General features: G+C 36.3%; 1 protein-coding gene across 2 annotated transcripts in view; it reads right to left on the minus strand.

Moving 5' to 3' along the window:
• Positions 1–17,466, minus strand: part of LOC150108805 (uncharacterized) — a 57,464-nt gene extending 39,998 nt beyond the window's left edge. The window contains exon 1 of one of the 2 annotated variants that reach the window (XM_090403388.1): positions 17,190–17,466. In XM_090403388.1, the coding sequence (XP_090259514.1) occupies positions 17,190–17,213 (24 nt within the window). In that variant the 5' untranslated portion in view covers positions 17,214–17,466. Of the gene's footprint in view, positions 1–5,704; positions 5,971–17,189 lie in introns of those variants that run through there. The other variant, XM_090403380.1, reaches the window with a different exon arrangement.
• Positions 17,467–21,955: the final 4,489 nt, after the last annotated feature.

Raw genomic sequence — 21,955 nt, forward strand, 5'->3', positions numbered from 1 at the left:
CTTGAAATGTCCATTATATTATATGTTTGAATCTTGAAGAGACCAGAATTCAGATTTTTATACTATCAAAATTCCACTATGCCTCGGTACTTATTTGCAACATGTTCTGAAATTTAGTATTCATTTAAAAGCCGAAATCTTCTGGTTGGCTTGTTACTATACTTAAAGTTTCCTCTGTATTATATATATCTTTTATAAATTCAGGTTTTCGTTTGTCAACAGCCACTAATTCACTATACACGATTTACGATTTGCCTAATGTAATTTGTGAAAATAAAAGTTAGTATTTGTGTTTTTAATTAAAAGATATTTTAATATCATGATATGGCACTCACCTACATTTTACAGGTCTAACGTGTCTTTCAAAAGTCCATGTTTGGTCTCCAAACAAGGGTTACTAGACTATTGTAACTATTATCTCACCCACAGTAATAAAGAAGATAAGCTAACAGAACTTCGTTTGGAGAATTCATATAAAAAAGCCTGCTTGAAAGCCAGAAGTACCAAAAATTATGTTTGGATTACAAAGCACAGTTCAGGCATTAATTCATAATAGATGAGATGAAATAAATACTTCTTACGTGGAATTTTTATAAATTGAATTTTATTTTTTTATTATTTTTTAATGTGCATATTTATTGCATTTGGGTACAACCAGTATTTTTTTTAATAACTTAGTGGATATTTCTACATTCAGAGTGAATGTAGCAATAGTACTCAAAGCTGAAAGAAACATCGCTATCGCAGTACATTTCAAAGAAAACCAAACTGCAAACACCTCATCCCATCCCGAAAGTATCGCATTGAGTTGATATTGAGACTCTGCGCAGGGAAGGCAGGTTTTTCCATACAATTTTCCTTAATGTCGCAACAGCACCTGCACAGGGATATGATGCATTGTCGTACTGAAAGAGACATACGCCTGTTGCGTAAATATCTGCCGCAACATATCTAGGAAGCTGCACCTTATTCAGAAACGTTGCATATCCGTCGGTGTTCATCTTTCCAGGCAGTGAGTCCAGAACTGGAGTACATAAGAGAAGAAATAGCTCCAACTCCATTTCAATTCTGATACCAAATTTCAAGGCTTCAATGAGGCACTCGGGCAAGGCAAAAGGAATTCTCACACCATCGTCACACCATCTAACCTGAAAGTTAAATTGCATAGCGTGATTTATCGCTCCATGTCACTCACTGTCTTATAATGCTCTATGAACTAGATACCATTTTATTTACGCCAATAATAGTCTGCACTTCTTGATTGACATATTAGACGTTTTGCTTATTTGTAGCTGCCTTTGGATATGAATTGAGACTGCATCTCGTTGCGTTGCAGAGCGCCCAATATTATGCGAGAAATGCTCAACCGCAGTGGCTTCTTGGAGGTCTCACGCAATAATAATAATAATAATCCGAACTTCTGGCCGACTGTTCTGATATCCAACTGCAAACATTTCCTTATCACAGTTTTCATTGGCTTTTGTACTTTTGGTATTAGCTCCTCAGCCCTCCTGTGCATTTCTTAGCCGATGGATCACATTTCTTCATCTGTTGATATTTTTGCCTTCAGTCGATTCTGCGTGATTCATCGTCTCGTACCACCATAAACGGAGAAGGTCAATGCTCTTACATATTATGATAACTCCTTTTTCGAAGTCTGTAAGTTATTCTCCACTTACTACTGATAATGTGCAGGAGCGTAGTTGACCCGATATTATAGCTGCACGCAGGCATGTATTTTTTTCCTAAAAAACAAAACAAAACATGCGATCTCTTATCATATATCAACATAGTGTATAGTTCCTCATATCATTCAGTGTTTTCCTTTCATCTTTAGCTTTGTTTTAATAATTTGTTTTCACAATATTCTCAAGTGTTAAGGGATGTCAGCAAAGGGATGTCCATACGTAAGATTCGTGGTTAAAAACTTTCAACTTCGTACGCTGAAGTTTTCTTTGTGTATTGTGATGAGTTACAGAAAGCTTCAACTTAATTTTTATTCCTAAAATAAAATATTTCTTTAGGAATAAAATTGGCACGCGCTCGCTAAATCTCTCTCTCTCTCTCTCTCACACACACACACGCACGCACTTTTATTTATGAAATATTTATAGCACAGTTATTTCAAAACCCTTCTCATTCCAATGACTCACTGTAGTCAACACAGCTGTCATTTCTTCATATTGCGAAATTCCCCCCAAGCATTAATTTTGAATATCCTGTTTCTCGGCGCTAATTATCAGCCATGACAATGACTAGACTTTGTAGAAGAAGAAAACAACAGTGAGAATAAGCTGTGCAAGAAAGAATGTTTTGTTTTGGTAAGCTACGAGATTTTTAATGAAATCTAAAGCTTCCTTATGAAGAAAATTCTATAGAATCTTTTTATATGGAGGTTATGCAATTATTTTTAAATGAAACTTTGTATTATCGTTTATCAGTATGGTATCAGAATGTAATTAAAGTTCGATATGATAAATTATCATTTTAGTGTAACGGATCTTTCGATAGAAAGATCTCTCTCTATCTCTTGGAACTCTTTCATCCATTTCGTAGGTTGTGCTTTATGTAAAGCTAATGTCTGTGAAATAATAACGTCAATGTGTACACCAGTCGAAAAGCAACAACGACATTCCTTTTAAGTACTGTGAGAGGATAAGGGTGTACTTTGTGGATCTCATAAGGAGTTTACGAAGCCTGCTTTTTCACAACGGTTTGCTTGGAATTATGGTCAAAGCAACATTGGCCTCAAAGTAATAGGCTAGGGCAGCATCATACTGAAGTTACCCTTTACTAGGCTTTTTCGTATAAAAATATGAAAAACCCGAATTTGATGGAGAAAAACTCCTGTCATCTCTGTATGAAAACAGAAACTCATCTTCAGTTGAAAGAAAATCCTAAGGGGACATATCTTTTATACTATATTTAACTTTATTTATCACTACGTACGTTATCAGTTAGCAAGAAAAATTCAATCGATATCGTCTGCTGAAATGATCTAAAAGCCGGATGTACCATCAGAAATTTGTGTACAGAAAATTTAATATCCTTCTTACGGGAGATTTAAATATCTTTCCTCCGTAGAATCTGTTGTGTATATGGTGACATTTATCTATCTAACATTTTCGTCGGGTTTTTCTTAAATTATGGTGATAAATCACGCGAAAACCGGCTCCTGCTAACAGGATTTCCCAGAAAATGAGACCTACATTCATAAAAAAAAGTGAACAACCTTCTCTTCTTCACTTAACCTTGACCCACCAGTTTTAATCCACTCGTGGGCGGAATTCCCCTAGAAAAAAAAAGAAAAAAAAAGTCAAACTGGTTCCGTAAGCGCAAAAGCCCCGAAGGATCATCGCAAGGTTTAGTAAATAATCTCCACTCTTCACGAAGAGTGGGGGAAAGTGGAAATAATGTAAATGTAAGAACACAAAGAAATACGACTGTAGTTTATATATTAAAGAAACTGGCACTTTTACCTTCGTTCAGTTTGGAATGTCTTACCGTTTTCTTCTGCCTCTCTTTTATCATTTAAATGTCATTATGAGAGAGAGAGAGAAACAGGAAACCACATCGGTTTTCCCATTTTTTAAACATGTATTTTAACGATATACAAATAATAAAGCTGAAATGTAAACAAGCTAAATAAATATATATAATATTTTACAGTTACATGGAAATATAAACGAAGTCCTAAAGTTACATCTGAAATAGAAATTAAAGATCAGCGCAGAAAATGTTTCATCATTAAAGGTATTATCGTTTGGATATACGAAAATTTAATGATAAAGAACGGTAGGCCTAGTTAGCCGAATGGAGGGCGTCGTCGCTCTGCAGCTGCACTCTAGAGTGGGTTTTGGTGACAGACGATTCTTGTTGCTCGGTTATTATAGGCACACCTCACTTAATACAGATCTGAGGTGGCTTGGATAAACTCTTCTCCGGATCAGACTGCTCCTCTGTACTCTTCCCAAAGTACTAACTGAAACAGAAGATATTTCATAGGCCGGTTTCATAAATAAATTTAAGAATGAAAAACCTTACGTACGATGTGCATATTTTGTTGACATCGCACGTTATTTTGTTATAGACTCAAAGAAAGCGCCTTTATGATTTTATTGAAGAGAGAAGGAAAGTCGAAAAGGACAGCGAACAGGTGTTGTATATCATTTAAATGTCATTACAAGAGAGAGAGAGAGAAACAGGAGACCACATCATGTTGTAAATTGTCTGTATTAAAATCTGTTTAAAAGGTCAGAAAAATGGTCTATAAGTCTCCCCCCCCCCCCAAAAAAAAAACAGAGTAACTGAGTTAACAATAATTTCAAAAAACTGAGCTTTGTTTTTTGAAACCGAAATAGATGAACTCGATATTTGCGTACTGAATTAAAATATGATCTTAATATAGCCAGCATACTGCCGGCATTGCACTCCAACTACCGTGTTTCTCCGCTCTTGATTCCTTAGAAATTTCAGATGACAATGCACAGTAAATATTCGCATTAAGAAACCCAGCAAACTAAAACAAATATTCACAGCCTGGGTTTGAGAAATACTTTTGTCAGCATTTTGGCTCGGTATGAACTCCTTTTGGTTGGTGTATATACAAGGAGGTCGATTTACGTATTTTTATACACGACTTTATTCCAAGCATTCGTTAACAGTGTCCAAAGAGAAAGATCAGTCACATTCCTAAAATATGCATTAGGAAACCTGTCGTACATTGTTACTGTAAGGAGGCTGAGGGTTATGTACTTGGATATCCCTGCTCTGGAGACCATACATGAAACTATCAGCTGCTTAATACTTTCGATCAGTGGCGGATTTACGTATAAGCTAAAAAAGCTACAGCTTAGGGCCTCGCAATCTGCCGGGGATTCAAATAAAAAAACAAAAATTGATAAAAAATATTCGTAGAAAAATCACTCAAATGAAGTCAGACATATCACGATGATAATTTCTAAATAATTTTAAATATACAAAATATAACATTAAAATAATTTTGGCGCATTGTAAAAGTGATTGAGATATTTTGCCTTCTTTTTTTTTCTTTAAGCATTATTTGTCGTTTTTAAAACCCTTTAATTATATAATTATTTCTGTGATTTTGTAAACAAATACTTTATTATTTTTTTAATAAAAATTAAAAGACAATATATTTTCATATATTAAAAAGGCGTATATATTTTAAATTTTTCTGAGACCAGCTGATGTAATTTAAAACAGTAGGGGGGAGGGGACCTCTGGATTTTGTATGGTTAGGGTCTCAGCAAGTCTAAATCCGGCCCTGCCTTCAATAAGTAACATTGAGATAATATTCATCTCCCACCAAAAGATATTCGCAAACATCCATGCTCGCTGTGCGATTCGAACAAACGGCCTAATTGCTGGAGCGGCAGACACGTCATCCAGTTTGGCCGACTTTGCATTCGAAGCCGGCCTCGTTAGCAAACGTATTATATACTTGTTATGCAAAAGGAGAGAGAGAGAGAGAGAGAGAGAGAGACTTTAAATTATTTAATATTTAAAAATATCTTAATTGAACTTGCCTCTTTTAAAAATACTAATAAACAAGCATTTATATTTCTCATTAAAATTTACTCACACACACACACACACACACACACACACACACACACACACACACACACACACACACACACACACACACACTTGTTTCTTCAAATGGTTTGAATAAACGTACTTGAATCTTTGAAGTTTGTTTTGGGAGCATCTTTTGCGTTTTTAATCGATCCGCCTTCAGGCATTTCTTTTTTGTTATTAAAATTCTCGAATTCTGCATACTGTTGTTAGTAAATATTATCTCTTCCGGCCTAGTCGGCGGAGTGGCTAGCGAATCCACTCTCCAATTAACAGGTTGCGCGCTCGAATCCTGCCGTGGGCGTGTTTGTGAATGCGTCTGGGTGGAAATGAACTTTGTTGCTGGGGGTGGGGATCTCCACCCAACTTATTGGACGCCTGGGGTGTTAAAAAAAAAAAACATGTTTGGTCCTTTAAAACAAGGTTTCCGACTATGTTCAAAAATATAAAATGCAAAATAATTAAATAAAAACATTAATAAATGAAACCCTTCAGCCCACCCACAGCGTACTACAACTTTACAATCATTTGTGTGCAGGAAGTGACACGCACCCAATAGTCGTAACAATATTACGCATGTTATCGATGAAATAATGCAGTCAGGTACATGTAAATATAATCATTTCTTCTCTCACCGTAGCGCACTTGGAAAACTGTCGTGCCCGTTGATTTGAAAGAATTGGGTTTGAATGTCGTCTACGATGTGAGGAAAACATGAGCATACGAATGAGCGTTTACAGCAGAAGTGAGTTTCGGCTTGTATAAGCAACTTTTCGACATTTCCCACGCGGGTGGGAAAAGTTGCATTCTGTGACGCTGATTTAATGCGGTTGAGTCTGAAATGTCGATTACAGAAAACGATGACAACAACAAATTTCCCGCTATAAAATTATAAATAATAATAATAAAACGGGATTTTCTTTTTCTTTCAAGACTGAACAAAATTTCATCCTCCGAGATAATTTACAACATAATATTAAATAGAACATGATTTGAAATTAATCGCAGTAGATGCACAAATATTACTCAGTTATATTCGCTTCAGTATCGTAATGACTATTCGGCAAAGTATATGATCATATAAAACACTGTTTTAATTTTTTTTAAAAAATCATTTTATGCAAAAAGTATTGCTTCAAGATGAAGGATGTTCGTCACTTACAAAGGGGAAATTTCTCTGTATAAGAACGGCCATTTCAAGAGGAATCCGTGGGTGCAATTTTACATTAACAGCTGATAAACAAAATTTCTGATGCGACGGATGGAATTTAGTTTGATTAAAATTCTTTCATCAGAACGAAACAATTTTGTGCATAGATCAAATCGAAATGTCAGAAATTCTGTAAAAAATCATAATGGAAGGAAGAGAAAAAAGTTTCCGATTCTGATTAATTCTTAATATCCAAAATTTATTTTAAAATGCTGAAATTCAAAATTGAAGTTTCGGCTTTATTATATAAATTAACTGGCGACCGAAATGCTGCGTTTGATTTTTATTTTTAATTTATAAAAGAAATGACTCAAATTCAACCGTATACGATTACGTACTGTATATACGAGCAAAACTTTTCAGACGAGCCATTAAAATTACGGCTTCACAGCAGTATTCATTCTCGGTAACTTGAAAATAAAACTAGTGCAGAGCCATCCTAGGGGAAGAGAATTCATCAATTGCATTTTGGAGTAGACACTTATTCACTGCACCTTTACAATTGCTTTAACTGGATTCGATAATGGTGATATCAGAAGGCTAATCAGAACTAATCCGCATGCTATTTCTATTTATGTATTGGTATGATTTTGCTGAGTCTCCAGTCATCAGGGATTTCCTTTTTTTCTAATATTAAGTTGTATAAATAGCGGGGATTGGGTAGCCCCTTCTCCTCCTCCCTCCCAAAGTTCTTTTGGGTGCTATCCAACCTAGATGCCTTTTAATTCTTCATTTATCTTATTACCATGATAATTTCTTCTTCTAGAAGTTTTGGTTGGGATTCTGTTTGATCTACTTGAGCAGTATGATGGGCCTGATGTGGGATGCTCTTATTTTTGAGTTATTGCGAAAAGTGTTTTGACCAGGTTGTTTCTATTTCTGTTGGGTTTCCTGTCACCATCGAGTAAGCGATGGGGTAATAGGGAAAAGTAGCTCTTCGCGATTTCGTTGATTGTTTTGGAGAAAGATCTGGTGTCATATTTTTCAAATGCATCTTTGCATTCTTCTACTTTTTATTTAGCCACTGGGTCTTTCTTTCTCTGTATTTTCTGTCTACTTGTTTCTTGAGTTAATTATAAAAGATTCTGTTTTCAAGAGTATTTTTACCGACAGCTTGTTTTTCATCTCTCTCTCTCTCTCTCTCTCCCCCTCTCCTTCTCTACTAGATCCAAAATGCCTCTGGTCATCCATACTTTGTTACTGTTTTTGGAGTAACCCAGGATGTTTGTTGCTGTGTCCAGAAATGTTCTCGATTCCTGCAGTTTCCTATGTCTTATTTCTGTCTTACTGCCCGAAGTTTTCTTGTAATTTGTTATCCATACTGATGCTTGTATGATGATGTCTATTATTTCTGCTTTGGAGGTTTCTTCTTCACAAATATGATGTTTAATTTGGCTGTAAGAAATTCATGGTCTGTATCATATCAATTTTTTTAGAATTTTTCCATTTTAGATCGATCTTTTCCATCTTTTATTGATTAATATGTAGTCTCTGGATTTCTTGATTTCTCTGCTGGGTGAGAACCAAGACTATTCAACAATATTTGACAGGGGCATACAGTTGCTTTCTATGATGCAGAAATAAGCAGGATAATAAGGAACGCGACTAACATACAACACTTGCAGAGTGATCAGAATGGATTGAAATTGTGGGCATGTGAAAATGATTAGGAAATGTAAAGTTATGCACTTGGATGTGATGAGATATCCAATGGCATATTAGAAGAAACTAGAAAATGGAATATTCTAGAAGAAACTGATCATGCTAGGGATCTTGGAGAAAGTTGAAGGATAATTGTTAGGAAGATGAGGTATAGGAGCCATATAGCAAATATTACACATACAACTCACGGGTTAATCGCAGTGCTGAAACGAACACTTACTTGTAAGGATAACGAAGACATTTAACAAGGTTTTGGAAAAATGACCTCAGCTGCTGTTATTCGCAGATCTAGTCTCTTGGTTTCAGAGATGATGCAAATTATAACTCGATTGAGGAATATAGATTATGAGAACAGATCACGAATGTGTGAAGTGCAGACTAGCAAATAGGGGAAAGACGGGTTTTTTGATAATGATCTAAAATTTCTGAAAGGACGCTGTTAGAAATAAATTTTCATTTTGTGGAGGGGTGGGGAGTGGACGAGAGGGCAGCGTGGAAGTTGAGAATGAATGCAGACAAGAAAGGGATGAACACTAGATTTTTCTCTCATAGAGTGCTGAACTGAACAAAAGGTGTGTCAGCTGGTGCGGGTGGTATGTCATGCCTCGATGAGTTCGTGACTCTCTGGAAGTATCTTGTAATAGTAATAATAATAATAACAGAATAACCAAATGCTGTGCTAATGATGAATGTGTAGTAGAAAATAATACCTATAAAAAAACAGCACCAGAGTTGTTCCTGACGGTTGCTTTCATCAAGTACATCAAATTTATCTTATCGATGAAACAATAGAAATAACAGTCAGTTAAGGTACCTCTCTGGATAATAATAGTCAAAACTGAGAGAGAGAGTTTGACTCCTTTCACTCTATTTGTTTATCTATTTTATCCTTTACATGACTGCAGATGAAAAATGCAAATGCATTCTGGTGGAGCGAGGTGTTCCAGAAACAATTCACTCGTGAACGGATTCGACGATGTGGCAAATGAATGTTCATGCACTTCCGAAACAAGCTGTAGAGATGGTTCCTCAGGTTGATCGATTTGTTTAATGATCTTTTGTCATGCCAGAAGGCAACTGCGGCAACGGATAACTCATTTGATTCTAATCCACAGCGGGCATTTCTCTGCACATCAAAACTGGCGAATACTTCATAATTGAAAAGAGAGACGGACGTGAATCTAGCAAGGAGTTCGAGGGAATGCTTTTTATGTTTCTTCAAGGATGACGTTGGTATGTATACACTGTTCTCTTGGAGTTCATGAAAAACAAGGCTCACCCATCATGCGCCAGTCTTTCAGCTGATACAAAAATTAATGAAATCAGATTATAATAATAAAGCTAGAGAAATTCAGTCTTTTAAAATTTTTAATTTATCCGCTTGTTGTAGGCCATATTAATTTGCTTTCTAAAAGATGCTTTGAAGGTAAGTCTTTCAAAAGATACATGAAGTTATTCTCCGAACTCTGAGATAATAATCGACAGAAGTTCCGAGTCCGGTTCCAAACTAATACTAGACCTCCACCTCTTTCTTTCCATCGCCTCCGAGATCAGACTAGGGATTACAGAGAATCCCGGTCTAGTTTTGTCATTAGGCATTGACTCTGAGCTAATCCAAGTTCAGCTGGGACGAAAAATTAGAATTAACCATTCCCAGATTAACGCGCAAAGGTCAACAGCTGACCAGTGACAACTTTAAATATCCAAGGGCTGTGCACGTCGACCGAAACTAATCTACTTTACATACACGCTGCACTTTTCAGACAATCGAGGTTAATAGTTGAGAAATAGACGCATTACTACTGAATGGAAAGATTATTTTTTATTTACTCACATAACAGTAAATTTTTAGTAAATATATAACCAATTAGTTGCACTTGTATCGTGTTTAAAATGGGAAATGCTGACGAGAACGAAAATAAACAAAGAAACAAGAAAACATGTAGGTTTTGAATGCATAGAAAAATGTTTGGGATAGAAATTTTATCGAATTCAACGCGAAGTCATCATCATCGTCAAATTCCTGCCATGCACCCACAAGGGTTGTACAGGATATGATAGTACTACATGAAAAAATTACATCATTACTAACTTCCTATCTACAATTTTCCTCCAAATCAGTCTGTTACTTGTCAAGACTCCAACATTATCAGATCTTATATTTCTATCTTCTAAGGCACTTTGTACCGTATCTATCCACCTATATCTTGGTCTTCCTTTGGGTTTTTCCTGCCAACCTGGCAGAGAACACTTGTTTTGCTAATCTTTCCTCGCCCATTCTGTTTAAGTGACCATACCACCTGAGATTAGCTCTGCTAACGCATTCCTGGATGCTGACAATGTCAAGTTCTTTCCTAATATCCTAGTTTTTAATATTATATTGCCATTGATGCCATCTGTTCACGCCTCTAATCTTTCTCAGGACTCTCATATCTGCGGTCTCCAGTCTTTGGTCAAGTGTTTTACTTCTGACCCAGCTCTCAGATCCATAAGTTAAAACTGGTTTGAACACTGTCTTTTATACAGCTAATTTAGTGTTCCGACTAATTTCTCTCTTATTCCATATGAATTTATTCAATTGGCTTCCGACCATACCAGCTTTGCTGATTCTGTTGTCTATTTCTCTATCGAATTTACCGTCTTCAGTAAAAATCGTGCCTAAATAGCTGAAATGTTTTACTTGTTCCACAGGTTCTCCATTCACAACACAGTTGACATTTTCAATGATTCTGCCTATTTTCATTGTGTTGGTCTTTTTATTGCTGACCTTCATACCATATCTATTACAACAGCTATTCAATTTAGTCAGAGAATCTTGTAGACTTGTAGCGGATTTATTTAGAAGTATAACATCATCCGCATAAAGCAAAGAGCTGACATTAACATCTCCAATAGACGCGAAGTCTAATAATAATAATAATAATAATAATAATAATAATAATAATAATAATAATAATAAAGAGTAAATGGAAACATTCGGATAGGATCGATCTGAAAATCAGGGCTAGAAAAGAAAAAGAGATGACAATTCTTGCAAGTTTAAAACTAAGGTGAGTAAAAAAGAAGCGGAATCGAATGACTTGAGGTTAAGATGCGTGGATTTTGAGAATTACAGTATTTCGTGCGCTCGGAGACGGTGATGTCAAGGACATCACAATGGTATTAAAGCAGCAAATGCTGCTATCGAATGAGAAATTGCAGCTGGTAAAGTGTTGGCGACGTCGCTTCCGGAACTGAAAGGGTAAAATAAATTCCAAGATAACGTCATTTTGAACAATCCCGAAGAGAGTTTCATTAGCTGAAAAGGAAGCTGTTTAAAACGAGGAACACAATTAAAACAGAGATTGTAGAAAAACAAAACAAAGAAAAAATTGAATGGAATCGTAGCACGAGTTAAAATGAAAACGTTGCGAAGGTTACACATCTTATATTTGTCTTCAACTAAGAATAATAACTCCCTTAAGGATAAAGCGACGGGAAATGAAATTCTGCAGAGACGGAACATCAACGGTGGTTATTAATGAATGGTATACATAAAACTACATCTGCATTTTTTTTTTATTAGCAGTATTATAAACACACGATATTAGGCAATTTCCTGTGACATTCAGAAGAGTCGATGTTAACATTGATTGAAAAAAAAACTTCAGTTCTAAAATCGAACCTAATGCGCGATCCTTCTTGGTAGCTTGTTTGGTCTTTCTTTACTAGCAGTACCATAACGATGTGGTACTAGAAAAGTTGCCACAAGGCTGCAAAATCGTATCGCATTCATATTACATGTTTAAAACACTTCCTAAAAACAACTAACTATTATAGTCGTATTGCATGTACATATTACACTGTTTACAGTGTTCTTATAATTTAAAACAAGAGTATTGAAGTTAAACTTCGCTTTGCTATGTTATTCGTTAAATCATCTGCAAAAATTATATCTTCACATCCGTATTACTAGGTTTATGTCCGTATGATTAACTGTGTTATCCTCATTGCATGAGCCATCATATATCATCATCATCAGTTATTATCGTTCCACTGCTGGTGAAGGCATTTTCAACATCATCTTTTCATGAGTACAAAGTTATTTTGGTAGCTGTTGCGGTTGTGTTAGCTTGATATCTACTCCAGCACCTCTTTTGCCCGTTGTTGGATTTGTCTGGAGCAATTTGGTTTTTGTTAACCCCACACATGAAAGGTCAAAAGACTTATATCACTAGTGCCATGTGTGGAGAAGTGATTAAGGAGAAATTTTGTAGCCAATTGATATGTCTCTTAAAGAGTGGGAGGTTGTACTCAGTGGGGAAAACAGTATGGGGGAGATTGTTCTTAGGAATAGAGGTAGATAGAATGAAGGTATTTCAGTGTGTTCAGAGCTGGACAGTGTATGGATGTCGGCCAGTGGCTGCTCTAGTTCTTACATGGTTAGAAGAAAGTGGAGGAACGTCAGCAGCCAATTCAGGGGAGCAATGCAAGTGAAAGTACCTACAGAAAAGACACAGCGCTGAAATAGAGTACCTGTGATAAAGTGACTGAAGGGAGTCTGTGAGGGAAGGGTCCTCTTCTGAATATGCTCACCACAGTGCCACTCAAGGTGTTTCACACTTTCTATAGTACTAGAGACTTTGCTCTTGTTTGTTATCCGAGTATTCTTTTCTGATCCAGCATATATCTTTGCCTGTCAAATTGTGGGTGGCTCGCAGTTTTTGACTTTCCTTTATTTTTTTGCTTTAATGTCCATGCTTTACACCCATATATCAATATGAAAAGAATAAACAGCCAAGACTTCCTTTCCTTTCCTTTTAGAGATAAGTAGTAATTCGCTTTTGAACATCTACTGCAGTTTTTCAAATGCTTTCCAGCCAATCAGTGTCTGTTCTTTTAATTTCTTCATAGTATTTTGATTCACTGATGCCCGTTGTCCTAAGTATATGTAGTGATTCACTTGTTCAATTTCATCGGCATTGATGTTTATTATTTCTGGCTGCACATAGCCATTGAACATAACTTGGTTCTTCTTTCGTTTTATCTTCAAGCCAGCTGTTTCGCAAATAGTTTGAAGTTCAGAGTTACAAGTCTGAAGTTCATATGGGATTGAAGTAAAGATAACTGTGTTACTTGCAAAGCGTGAATGGGCATAAACAACTACCGTTTATTTTCGGATCTTTTCTTCCCAATCAAGAAATTTGAATATTTCTTCTAAAAACACGATGTTTCGGATAAACTGTGTCACCCTGCTTTCGTGTATTCCTCAGTGAAAATGATTCCATTGGTCGTTCAATTTTTGTTTTTATTTCTTTCTGCTGCATTTATAAGCAAGACCTGATGGGAGTTGATATTCTTTGCACTGCTGAATAATCAGTTGGACAACGTGAATATGGTCTTTTGAGCTGAAGCGACTTTTCAAACCTGTCTGTTCTGATGGCTATGAAAGACTTACAGTTGCACAAAGCCTTCCGTCTCTAGATTTTACTTCCTGTTTAATTACTTCTTCAGAATTATGGTGCAGATTTAAAAAAAAAAAAACTATTTGTATTGGTAAACTCTTTGAATAGCATCGATATTCAAAAGTCAGTTACCGTTAAGCCTAAAAAAGGGAATGGTTTTAATGAGAAAGATTGTGAAATATTGACATTGAAGTAAAACTAAATGAAATAAAGGAAACTTAAACTGTAACAGACAGACACACACACATACAGTTGATATGGGAAAATATATGCTGGATTAGAAAGGAATACTTGGATAAGAAACTAGACCAAGTCTCTGACACTATAAAGTGAGCAAAGTTTATCCTTTAAACCTCATAACTGGCCAAATCTTTACTCTTTTAAAAACTTTGTTGGTGCAACGAAAGAGCATGTGAGATATTTCAGCTAGTCTTCTGCTGATTATTTCCGCGTAAATTATACAAGCGCAAGCCTATTTAAAAGTGGTTAAACTGTTGAAAAGCAAAGCTTTATATATCTATAGTTTCCTATAAATTTCTCATTTTTTGAATACAGAAATATCTTTACCTGAATAGCTTCTAATCCTGAATTACAGAATTATATTGTTTTCAGATAGATTGCTATTCAGGAAACTATATGCGATGCTGGTCTTCATACTGAATGAGCTGAATGAGCTGAATTCATCAAGGCTTGTGGCCTGGTGGCGTTTTGGAAGTTTTGAGGATATTTTGGAATTCTTCCATATGAAATGAATTTAGATCGATAGTCGCTTCTTGTTGAGATAAGCGTTATAAACTCTTCCGCACTTGTTAATATGTAGTGTTCCATCCACTGCTGTTTATTTATAGCATTTAATTTTGCGTAAGAACTTTCTTTTTTTTTTCTCGAAACATTTAAGCCAAAATATGTTCATTTAATCTGTGCTGTGCTTGTACCATGTTTCCGGCTATATTTCTTTCACTTTTAAATGCTCGTCTGTGTTCGGGTATTCTCTGTTGTCTTTCTTTTCAACGGTTTTATTCCAAAGTTTTAAGTCATTTTTCTCGGTGTCCTCCCCGAAATACTTTAATGGTTATTATTATGATGATATTTTATTTCATCCTTTTTCGACTCTTGCATCTCTCTCTCTCGAACCCCTCTACATTTTCCCCGTTGTTTCTTTAATGGCCGCTACGTTAATATTTTTTATCATTGCGATTCTTAATTCACTCTGCTGCATTAGTTGTTAATGCTGTTGAATTCTGTTTTACTAAATCTAATGATTCCGCAGTATTAAAGCCTTTAACTTTTTCACTTGTGGAGTAATTTAATGTCGACGGAGCTCTCTCTTCTGAAGCTGAGTAGTGGAGTCAGTTTTTGCTGAGTTTGATGAGGGTGTAACTCCTAAAATGAGGATCAAGCTGCCACGCTTCATCTAGTATCCTCCCTTCTGTCTCTTCTTTTCTTGGGAAGTCGTTCTGATAGTTTGGCATAACTTTGGCATAACCCAAAGGATCAATCACTTCAACACCTCATACGCTACAAGATCGAGATACCATCATACAGGCATATAATGGTTTTTTTTTTAATGTCTGTAAATGCGAATTAAACGCAATTGTGTTTATTTCATTTCATATTTTCAAAAGCAAAACTATTTCATTCCCATTCATGGAAACTTTAACGTTTGAACTCAAAAGTTTAGCGTGGAATGAAATAAAATCTGGAGCTATAAAGTAAGAAGCTATAAAGATTCAATTTTACGCTTAGAAGGAGGGCAGTGAAAGTTTACTGGGTGGGTGGAGAGGAAAATACTCCGACTACTTTCGTAGTATAAACTACTTTGAGGTCGTCGCCATTATATTTTTCCTTCTTACGTGAAATGTTTTTGTGACGAGGATTACACCCGACCGCAGTTTTTTAGACGAGGGCTCTTAGATTTTTAATTCCATTTTTAGTATTGCATGATTCAATTGATTAAAATGGAATAAGATGAACAAGAAAGAGCCAAATATAATTTGCCAGTCAGATACAGAAAGCATGTGGATGATGCGGAATTTTGGCTCCAGGATGCGAGCATCAAGAACAAACAACAGCACTGCTTCATGTGGAATCAGCAGTCGCTTTGGAACTTTGTGAGCTGATTCGCATCCATTTCGTTTTTCAAGCTCATTTCACAATTCCAGTTGCAAACCGGATTTGCGAAACGAGCTTGTAAAATGCAATAATTAATAATCTGCACACAGAACTGAAGTCCTTCGAAAGAATAAAGCGAGAGACCAGGATCAAGGAAGAGAGAGAGATTAATAGTATAATATAATAAAAAAAATTGTGAAAAACATGGAGAATCTCTACAACTAAAAACCTCACGTTGCTTTTTAAATTTTCATTGTAAGAAAATGGCGTTTCCAGCATCCATAATTTTCTTTGAGCGGTTTTGCTGAGCATTTCAATCATTCATTGAGGAAATGCCAATTTTAAAAGCAGCTCGCTTGGGACGACTGTCTTTTTTCGGCTCTGCCAGAGCTACTTGCTGATTGGCACTTAAATGAACAGCAGTTCTGTTCTTCGAATGTTGCGAGACCAGTGATTCCCTTCAAAGGGCCATGAGACCCTTTGACTTGATTTGAGGCCCTCGTGGTTCCTTCGGCTGCAATTCCAAACAACTACAACAAGAAACCAGAGGAAAAGATTGTTTGGAATTTCAATTACATGACGAGCAATAACCTATGAATCGAAATAATTCTTAGGTTGTTTAGTATTTTTTTAAATGATGACACATCAAAATCGAAATAACTGTTATGCGTGAGAAATTCAAGCCAATCAGATTAATTAAACAAGAATGATTAAAAAAGCTCGAGATGTATTTGTCAACATCGTGTCCCAAATGTATCACTTAATTACCCTTCCCACAACCAAACTCTGAATTTTTGACCGATTCATCCACGCTCTCTTTGGATGATTTAATTATGCAGAAAAAAATCTCAGTTCGAGTTTACTGCAGATTGTAGCCTTCTAGCAATGGGACTGCTTCTTGAACTGAAATCCCTTCGCAACCAATGTTGAGTTGAGCTACATTTTCCAACAAGTAAATCTTCGCACGCTTGAACTCCTAAAGATTAGTCTCTATTTCTTTTTAATAAAATTGCAAGATAGCAAACATTTCGTAATGCATATTTCTTCCTGCAGATGATCAAATTGTAACCGCGTAAACACCAGAAATGTTTTGAGTTTTAGAGTAGAGTTGTTGTTTTTAAATATATCTAAACGGAATGAATTCGTAAGCAAACATTTACCTGAGTGGTTAGTCGAGAGTTCATCGTAAAGTGTACTTCACAGAACCGAGTCGATATCACTCAAGGCATCCACAGGACCAGAAAATACTCATTCAGTTCGACTGCCCGTTTCTTTGTAAAATCTTCATCAGGCTGTTACTCCTCTGCATATATTCCAGAAATACTCATCGGATTAATAAAACTGTTGGTGAAAAACAACCTGCTGCACGTACATACTGCTCCGGCATGTCCTTGTAGTCTGTCGCGTGGTGCCAATAATTTCCCGCAGCCACCCGCGTGTCTCGCGAACAGTTAGTTCATCTGCAGACGTCACAGAGCCTACGTCTAATGTAACGGCTCGTTCACTAATCACGTGTCGAAATCAAAAAAGGAGGTGATGACGCAAAATTTCATTTCGGCTTTCGCTAATAGGACGGCCTCGATGTTTCTAACGGCGCAGTGTACACAAGGAAGTTATTTCGCAAGTGCTGTACTTTGTTCGGAAACCAAGCACCGGAGTGTGCTTTCGGTTCAAAACCGATATGAAAATGAACATGCAGTAATACATGCTATAAAATAAAAAAAGAAGGGACAGGAGTCGTTCAACAGATGCAATAAACGTGGCTCAAATGGATTCCTCTCAGCAGAAAGACAATCTAGCACGAAAAGAAACTTTAGCGTAACGAACGCTTCGATACAGAAAACCAGCTAATCCATGTATGACTCGTTAAATACACGTCTGTCATCATAAATGGTTCGAAATTTTGGAATGAGTAACAATCTTATTCGTAACTTTGATACGGAGAAGACCAGTTCGAATCCGTTTGTGAAGCCAGGAATCTTTATGAAGGCTCTTCAGGTGAAGGTCAGTTAGACGGTCTCATATCCTGGTGGCAGGGTTTTTCCTCGCGCGAACTGGCCAGGGAACACATGCGGCTGACAGACAAAAACGCTGGCGGGATGAAAATAAGCGTTGTTAGGAGTGAAGAGAGCGAAATACCCTCCCACCGGAGACTTTGGATTCCAAGAAGATGTCTTTACTGCTACACGATAATATCACTACTTATGTCGAAGAGTTCCCGCTACAAGTTTCTGATTCCGTGAGCTGAACTAGAACTCCATTTCTTTACGCATCTGCAAAACCCAAATTGGCCTTCAGTATACGAAAAGGTCAGTGATCTGGTTGGCGAGTACCGTCGTATTGAGACTTAGAGAAATACACACACACGCGCACAATAAGATTCTCGCGGTAAGACATCCGTGTCACGAAACATTTTGAATATCAGACTACATGAGACCGAGGGTAGTTTGCAACAAACCAGCAAACCTGTTCTAGGTCTTCGTTGCGCAAAATCAATGTGCAGACATCGAGTAATCCGGGAACGAAAAAAGAATTGCTTTTGTTTCATAGCAAGCATTTCTGTTGCTCGTCGCAAGTAAAGATCGAATGCAGCACTAGAGAACTTTGCAATAAGCCAGAATGTTTAAAGAAACACTTCAAATGTATTTCCATATTCAAAGACACCACTAGGCTTGAAACCTTCCCTTAAAACTCCGCTATACTCTCGTCAACCTCCGATTGATTTGTTTCCTGTCTCTTCTTTCCATTTTGCCAGCCGATCAAGCGAAGGATTCTCCATCGACGAGTTTTCTTTTTTCTTTTTTTTTTTTTTTTTTTGAAGAGGCCTTGACTTTTCAACTGAAGATGAATTAGCCGATCTCACATGAAGGAGGAAGTTTTTATGTCCCAGCAGATTGGAGATATTTTATATCGAACACTGGCTGATAATTCTAGACAACCTGGCTGAAGCATGCATGTAATTAACATACAAAATGGTCTCAGCTGTAACTCCGAACAACAATAAACAAACTTCTGAAGCACGTCCTTTTAATTGGTATCAAAGGCCACAGCGGAAGTCAGCAAAATGGTTTCATTTCCTTCGTTTTCTAAAAGCGAATAATAATTAGTGTTCTTGAATCCACTTTGAGAAAATGACCTCACTAAATCGAATCGAATGTTTTATTAGTTTGAATGCGATTTGCAGTTTATAGACAGTTTTCTTTGCCGATGTTATACACTCAGCCGCCTTCAACATGAAATCTGCAAGATTTGATTGTAGTTACGATCGTAGCAGACATGCGGCCAGTCTGTTATGTCTATTAAATCATCGTATTCTTCTGCCAAATTTCCGGAAGAGAAAATTCTGTTACCTTCGCATGCATCCACTAACTCGCATTCAACTGATGTTTCTCGCGTCCTAGACGGGACGCGATCATAAGAAAACAGGCGATGCAAAATAGCCGATCGTTATAGACACTTTTAAGCATGCGCATGTAGAAAAAACATGCAACTTTATTCAAAAACTCCGATATATTTCATCCAACGTAACGTGGATATCATCAGGGAGAAAGACCGATGATTACATTCAAAACACGAATAATTGGTCATGCTGGTGTGCTGACTAGGTCCTGTCTCGGTGTCGCAGATCAGTTGACAGGATTACACTATCAGAGTTCAAAGAAAGAATTAAAAAATATATATGGTGTTGTGACCTATTCTTCTTATTCTATTCTATCTAGTAATTTCCTCTTATCTATGTTCTTCTATTATCTACGCACGAGATATCACCAAAAATTTTACTAATACTTAAGTTATTTCTCCCCTTAGTACCCCTAATATTTGTATTTATAGTGCGCCTTTTGGGATATTTAGTTTGAGATACAAAAACAAGGAGAAAGAACTCAAATATGTCTGAAAGTGTAACTATGTTGCAGTCGTGACACTTTATCTCGTTTCTTAACATTAATTTCCCGCGTGATTAGGTTCGTAATTTTTCAAGTGGTGCATTGGACAGCAATTTCAGACAACTCTTTTATCATTTTGAACAAAGGTTTATTAAATTCCCTAACATGATACAATTCAATTTTTTGTGATTACTCAATTTAATTCTAAACTAAAGACTTACAAACTAACATCAGCATATTAAAATTAATCAGGCTATGATCCTATAATGAGTATTACGATCATGCCGCCATAACATTAAATACAAAAATTCATTTGACGTGGACAAATAAGATTAATTCACACTATTTAACTATTCAAACTTAAGTAGATTAACTAAACCATTTTTTTGCACTAACACACAACTATGACATTTTAACTTTCCAATACATTACAATAGACATGCAAATTTCTCAGGACACTTAATTTTTCACATAACATTAACACTAGCCAGCTTACTTTTAATATATTCTGTCAGATACTAAAGTCCTAGTATAAATTTTCCTTGGTCACTTCAACAGTTCCGTATTAGAACAATGATACTTATTACAGACAATTTTTTTTTATTAACATTAGATATATTTTACAGTACTTTCTTTCTTGAGTTTTTCATATGGACCTTTACCTTCTTCTGATTGAACTAACTTGATATAACCTCACCGATAATCTGCTTCTCCTACGTTCCTTTTGGAATTGAATTAGGCTTACGCTGGCTTAACTTTTCGTAACTCCAAACACTTTGAATCATCTATATATCGGCTGTGCAACTCGCCACGTGGACGTCGATTTCTTTACTTCTTTCTCCTTCTTGTAGTTGTCACTGAAGTCGAAACACAAAGAATATGTTTCCCTTTCTTTGACTTTATGGCATTCTTCGCTTCTTACTTAGGAAATACGGAATCGAAATTCTGCTCCCTTTCGTTTCCGTGGTGTGGAGATATAACCCCTACTTCACCACTTAGGAAAACACCGTGAAATCCCTGCGAAAGAGCTTGCGAAGGACTCCTTTGGAACAGAATCAAAACCAAACCCAAAAAAGCCTCGTGGGGGGGGGGGGTTCCAACCCTTTTATACCTGTTCTCCTAACGGCACTTTTTCTAACTTCTTTTCTCTTCCCCCTTCCTGTTTTTACTTCACAGACCATTTAGGGTGGCGTTTTTCTGCCAAACGTCCTTTGATCGGCGAGCTCTCAGCGATGTCTCAATCCGGGAATCGGCCCTGAGCGATAGTCTGTTGTTTTCCTTTGCTAGCCTCTAATTTAATCCCCTTTCCAAAATTTTTCTATGAACTTACTTAATACCGTAATCTCTAGCCTCTCACATACCATCTCTTATGACTAATCCCTTTCTGTCTTATTTATTTAACTTTTCTCATTTAAATCATATCACAATATTAATATTTTCTTTCTTTTGTTAGTTAGTTTAACAAAAAACCTTTATATTTTACATATTTTATTGGATGCAGGAATCTTTCTTTTTCTTTTAATTAATTCAACTATTATCTTTTATGCAGGGTTTTTAATTTATTTTATTTATTCTTCATGTTACACCATGATAGCTGAGAATTTTACATTCTTAAGATATCAGAGTGTAACAATGGGCAATTAATAGTAATACCTTTCCCAAAACTCAGAGATTGGCACACAGTCAGAGTGGTTTAGGTTCGAGCAATTTTGTAGTTGAACGTGTTTAAAGGAAAAGACAATCAAATTTGAATCTGTTGGAATGAAGACTCTTTGTCTGGCTTCAAAGAACTAAGTGCTTAGTGTCAACATCATGAAGGACAAAATGGTTCGAAAGAAGGCAGTTTCCGAGATGGTTTAAAGGACGTTTAAGATGGAATTTGCGAAGAATCCGTGCTATTTGTTCAGACGTTTCTTTAAGGTAAGGTATTAAAATTCTTTTCACAACGGATGGTAGTCTGTTCGACGTTGGCAGTTTTCAGCTTCTTTGAATTTAAAGAAAAAAAATTAAAGATCATGTCCGTCTAATAACAACATTATGGT

The sequence above is a fragment of the Typopeltis vanoorti genome, chromosome 2 (assembly GCF_054136105.1).
Source record: "Typopeltis vanoorti isolate ZY-2024b chromosome 2, IOZ_Tvanoo_1.0, whole genome shotgun sequence".
Taxonomy (NCBI): domain Eukaryota; kingdom Metazoa; phylum Arthropoda; class Arachnida; order Uropygi; family Thelyphonidae; genus Typopeltis; species Typopeltis vanoorti.